Genomic DNA, 6,000 nt, shown 5'->3' with positions numbered 1-6,000 from the left:
ATGCCTGAAGAACAGGACAAAGGTGGACACCAACTCTACTGGATACACACAACTCTCCTCACGGGTTCCTTACACAAGACAGAGCCTGGCTTCACTGCCTGGCCTTGCTCACACCCAGCCACACTCAGGCTGCCTCACAGTCACAGCAGGCAACAACCACTGCTTTGGATTGTACTCCAAGGTCTTCAGGGAAACCTGCATCTTCCATCAGCCACATAAAGGTTGGTAGTTACACTGGGCCAGCTGAAAAGGACCTCTGCAGATCAAGTGTCTCTATGGACTCTGGACACCTTTTGTGTTTTCCTTTCCTTTTAAACAAGTGTCAGATTTTTTATACATCAACTGAAATACACTTTTTTAATAAGGTATTTTACCAGCATTCCAAGGTAAAAATATCCTAGTGAAAGGAAATCAATAAAAAACTTTCTCTATCCCTCCAAACACACAGAAAACAAAATTCTTCTGAAATAAAATAATTTTCACAACACAGCTCAGCAGTCTCTCTACCTAGTTGCTGAAAATGTGACCGAAGAATACAGAAAGAACTCAGGAACATCTGGCTGGATTAATTAAATCCCTATTTTTCATAAGGAGAATTTATTCTTACTTACTTCAAATTTCAAATTCCCCAATATCCAATCCCGTCAGTCACAGTATGAACTTTGTAAGGTATTTCAAAAGCGTGCTCCTCTGCACTTCTCAGAATAATTCAGCTCATGTACTATATGTATTTACATATCACTGTGTCTGATCTGCCTACAGCATACAGACCCCACATATCTGCAAATGCTAAATGTGTCCCCTCTGAAACTACTATGGACACAGAAGTATATTAAAAGAGTCTTAAATTTGGCCTATTTGCAAAAAACTCAGAAAGTCGTGCCAAGGCAAAGCAGAAAACTTGGACCATTCTGCTCTTCAGGTCTAGTTCATAGGATTGTTTTCACAGAACAAAAGAACACAGCATAAATATTTAATTCTCCTGACATGCAAACACTCTATTGTTTTCCTGTTCGTATGGGTAACACTCCTGTTCACATTTTTATTTGCCATCCAATTAGTAGATTAACACAAGTACAGCTTCCCACCTCTGCACCAGAGGAGACGCTGAAGAGGAGACAGGCATTTCTCAGTTTTAGTAAAGGTGGGAATACTCCGGGGCAAGAGAGACTTTTCTCAGTAAGTCAGGTCACAGAATACAGTTATGCTGTTCACTGAGATTAGAACCACTGCTTTGAATTGGCAAAATAATTCTTAAAACTAATTTTATTCTTAAGGTATTCTATTATAAATAAATAATGTGAATTAGTATTTAATTGTTTCAACCTGAGATTTTAATTTTCCACCTATCAGTATGGGAAATCTCTTGGCACCTCTGAAGGCTGTGTGAAAATTAAATTTTTTGTTTAATTATAAATTGGTTTTGCTGTAATAGTGGAGGCTTTAATTGAAGTATTTTAATTAAGTGCTTGAAGCCACACAATGTCGGCTTTTTGCTGCAGAACAGCTTACCTCAGAGTCTAGAGTTTCACATTTACTCAGCTCCTGTACTGAACACAGACTGCTGTACAGACTCATTGTTACTGCTGCTTTTACCTGGTTAATGCATGTACCAAGACAAACAGTGGGTGCATTCAACCACACACTTTGGACCACGTTAATAATGTGGGCAGCAAAATGGGGTGCTTAGAACTGTTTAAAAATAATTAGAGTGAGTGAAAGAAAGATAAGGCTGTAGCATCTTGTTCAAAATGTCTCTGATCCCCACACTTCCTGCCTTCTGGCAACCCTCCCAGGAGGAACAAGTGGCAGACAGGGCTATCAGATTGCTCTCTGACGGACAGCCACACTACAGCAAAACATAAGCTCCAGCAGGGAATGCTGATCTCTTCTTCTCCAGACAGGATATCAAAACTGAAAGCACTTGCAAGCTTCATAAACAGCAGTATCAACATTATTAAGATTTCAGGAGTGTGGGAAGGGGGAAAGGGTCGATTGCTTTTTCAGAGATTAGTTTCCACATATGAGTGTTTCAAAAACAACACAATCTGTGTCTGGGGCCCCTCCTGATGACACAAACAAATAAAGAAATGGGATCTAGAAGTACAGAGGAAACTGAGAACAGCAGCAGCAGGATTTCGTACTTGTAAAACACTATGTGAAAACTCTGAAGGTTTCTGAAAAGAGGGGCCAGGCAGGTGTTATTATCCTGACAACACAGGCAAGAATAGCAGAATGGTAAACACTGATCACCTGCACCAAATCTATCCATAAACATTTGCGTGGCTATAATACATTTTCCTGTTACCACTGTACTGGGTAAAAAAGAAACAAGCCACCTAAGTTTTCAAGCACGAACAACTATGGAAACTGCTTCTGCAATATAACAAATTAACTAAAAACATTTATACTTCATTGGAGATCACACCAAAAGAGTTACTTGCACGGAAACCACACAAGAACCAGAAGAGGCAAGGAAGTAGTTATATAAGACTTGTGGGAAAGAACTTTCCATATATTGCAGTAACAGAAAGGTAACGCTATTAAAAAAAGAAAAAAAAAAAGCCCCCTTCCTTTCTATTAAACAGTGACTGATCAAATAACCTAAGATCGAATAACAGATAAATACAAGGTAATTGGCAGTGGATTAATTAAATTACAGAAGAACATACTGATTCACACAACAGATCTTGTCTCCAGCAGAAAACACTTAGGAAGAGAAGGAAGAAGGACAAGCACCTAGTACAATTATGCAAAAGAGACGGGCAAAATGTCATTTCAGAAAAAAAATGGCTGCATCAAGCAACTAGGTAGAGTAATACTACAAAATGTAAGGGTGGAGCACTGTAGGGTGTTTCTTGCCCTATTTCTCTCATATTCCTGTTCTTTACTGGCTAGTACAATTCATTCTGACTGTCTGAAGGAGAAAAGCCTGCCAACTAATCTTGGAAGCCAAGGGAAATAGATTAACAGAGGAAATGAGTAGGTCTGGGCTTCAAAATCCACCTTCTCCAATTTCCCCTTCTTCCATCTAAAATGCATAACTAAGCTGTTATGAAACCACATGTTGTAGTGGTAAAAAACCATTTTGTTATTTTAAAATCTCTGAGTGAAGAACATGGCCAAAATTGTGACTGAAACCTGAAGACGCTTGTCAGAATTGGCAGGATATAAATTTCAAGAAAATTAAGAAATTCCCAGCTGGTGGAGACCACTTTAGCTCTTTTAATCCACATTGCTATGCTGATCCACACCAGCTGAAAATTTGAACCTTCTTTTGTGTTGTTCTATTTTTAAGTAGCTAAACTTCAGACTTGAGTATAATTGTTCACTCCCATGACAAGTATAGTGGAAGCAGAAGAGAGCCAGCATGTCCCAGTCACTCACTGAATCCTTCATGTGCCTGTCAATTCTTATTAGTGCTATCAAATTACCTACAGCTGCTCCCAAGTCTCTGCTGGGAGCTACAGGGATACACAGCAAAACCCCCGAAAGTTGAAGCCTTTCTGCTTTTAACATTCTCTCATGTTCAGACCACCTATGCCACCTACATTTACTCTGAGCCACCGTCGTGGCCTGTAATACTCTCACTCCTGAGGGCAGGACCCCAGGTTTTGTGTCACATGTTAACCCAATCTCTTCTTCCATCACTTACTCTACCCATGAAAATTAACTGTGGCATCTCTTTCCATTAAGAAATTTCCTTGGTCTCCATAGTGAGAAAAAATTTCCTGGCAGCACCTAGATCTATTAAATCATACAAACCCAACTTAACCTTTGAGAACAAAACTGGGTCTGTCAGCTGGCTGATGTCATCCCTCAGACACTCACCAGGGTGACAATGGCACATTCAGCAGTCAGTTGAGCAGCACTGAACAACGTCCGGACAAAGCGGTAAATCTGTTTCTGCTCCGGGTCATGTTTGTCATAGTCTGGTGGCACTTCGGATTTCTAAGGAAGAAACACTTCCAAATAGGTGACTGAAACAAAACGAAGCAGACAGAAAAAAAGACAGTTCACATGAAAGGGAAGGAGAGGCAGATGAACTTACCGAAAGGGGATGAAGATTTTCATCAAAAATATCTAAGAGCATTCTTCCGTCTGTGTCCCTAAAAAGTATTAAAACCAAAGCACCGTCATTATCTGAAAAACACAGCACACAACCCTCATAGACACAAGTGCACCATGAAAACTCCAACAACTCCACATGCTGTGGGGTGCTTAGAAACACTGATGAAATGTGATTTTCAAATAGAAGTTGGACCTATTCTGCCATAAGGCTCTCATGTAATATGGAATTCCCATTACAAAGCATGCTAAAACACTCAGCTTTCAGAGCCCGAGATACAAAACTGCTGTGCTCATTATTGTGAGGCTTAAGAAGTACTACTACAAACTTGTGATAAAATCAGCACAGCTTACTCTCCTTCTTTTAACATAATCATGTCCACCCCTGCAATCTCTTAACTCCTCTTCCTCCTTTATTACCAACATTGTAAATGCTTAATAATACGCAATGCTGTTTTTACAGTAATCTTTTAGTTAATACACACATACTTCACTTTTAATTTATTTAGAAAACCCTATCATAGTAATGATTTCTGCAAGCCAAAAGAAGCATATATAAAAAAAAATCAGACAAAATAATATTCCTATTCATTGGTTTATTAGACATTTCTCTGAAATCCCTGTAGCTCAATATCAGCATGCATGTTGATGCAACTTTACAAGCCTAACATCCAGGATGCAATATAAGATTTTTGCTGCATGTAACTTTGGCAAGGACACTAACAAACACAAAAGCAAGGGGTATAACTGTATCAGTTAGAACTGGCACTTTCTGGACAGATGCATCCATGTGACCTACTTATTACAATCCCATCTTTATTTTTAGCATCCCCGGTACTCTGATCATGCAGTTCTTAAGAAACAAACCACTGAATGTATTTTCTATCTTTACTCAGCAGCATGTGTCTCTTAGAGCATGTGAACCACAAGTTTTACAGTGGATTCATGTCTGCAAAATGCATTTATTAGCAGCTAACATTTAAACCTCAACATCTGAAGGTGTCATCTTTTCTACTAAAATGGGGGCTAACACTGGAAATAACACATTTGTAAATACAAAAAAAGAGAGGAGTACCTAAATTAAAACAAACACACACAAAAAAAAAAAACATGGACTGGGGTAATTACTAGAAAATTCCTATCAGCAAGGATTTTAGGGTAGACTCTTTTACGCCGACCTAAAAAAGCCAATATCTTAATGCAGAAGTAGTCTCCCTGACACGATTGGTGTGCTACAGTAAACTATGGCACTTCACAATGCTAACAGAAATAATTTCCTATTTTATTTCTTCAGGTAGTAGCTGCTGTATGCTATGAAGTCACATCTGGCTGCCCTCAAAAATCTATTTAAATAAAACACTAGAGAGGTTTTTGTCTTCACTACAATTCACACTGTACTCTTTCAAAAATGGACCATCTACTGATTACCCAAGCATTCTTTATGGTTAGTTTTCTGGGGTTTATTTTATTTTATTTCTTAAGCAAATTAAAAAAAAATGCTTATGCATTCCTTCAAAAACAAGACAGGTGCTGTTTTGTATCACTTGTTGAATAGCTAAGACAACAAAACATGCAGAAAACTGATCAGTATAATCATGATAGGAGACACTGGGAAAGGGAGGAATGATAACTAGAATGTTACAATCAAATTAGATGTGAGAAACGTGTGAAGAAATACTATATTTCATGTATAGCTTCTCCAAAAAATTAGATTGGTGAGAGTTTGAAATACTAGGAAGTAATTTCATTTTAAGTCTCCTATGCAGGAGAATAGGACCAACTAAATACTGTCTAAAAAGAATTCTTCTCAGGAAAAGCAGATGCTTGACTCATTTTCTGTCAAAATGAACCCTGAGTCTAGGAGTCACAGTGGTTTCATACTCCCCATCCCCCATAATGAACAAAAATCTCCCACATACGTCAGCAACTTCC

At 38.5% G+C, this 6,000-nt stretch overlaps 1 protein-coding gene across 4 annotated transcripts in view; it reads right to left on the bottom strand.

Moving 5' to 3' along the window:
- The window catches only part of CCNY (cyclin Y), a 47,102-nt gene that overhangs the window by 19,489 nt on the left and 21,613 nt on the right, over positions 1 to 6,000 (bottom strand). For all 4 annotated transcript variants that reach the window (XM_017741532.1, XM_017741530.1, XM_017741531.1 and 1 more), the window contains 2 exons: positions 4,052 to 4,109; positions 3,832 to 3,951 (listed from right to left, as the gene is read on the bottom strand). In XM_017741532.1, the coding sequence (XP_017597021.1) occupies positions 3,832 to 3,951; positions 4,052 to 4,109 (178 nt within the window). The remainder of the gene's footprint in view (positions 1 to 3,831; positions 3,952 to 4,051; positions 4,110 to 6,000) is intronic.

This window comes from Corvus brachyrhynchos, unplaced genomic scaffold (genome assembly GCF_000691975.1).
Source record: "Corvus brachyrhynchos isolate BGI_N302 unplaced genomic scaffold, ASM69197v1 scaffold167, whole genome shotgun sequence".
Classification (NCBI taxonomy): Eukaryota; Metazoa; Chordata; class Aves; order Passeriformes; family Corvidae; genus Corvus; species Corvus brachyrhynchos.
This window is presented reverse-complemented; position numbering and strand designations above follow the sequence as displayed.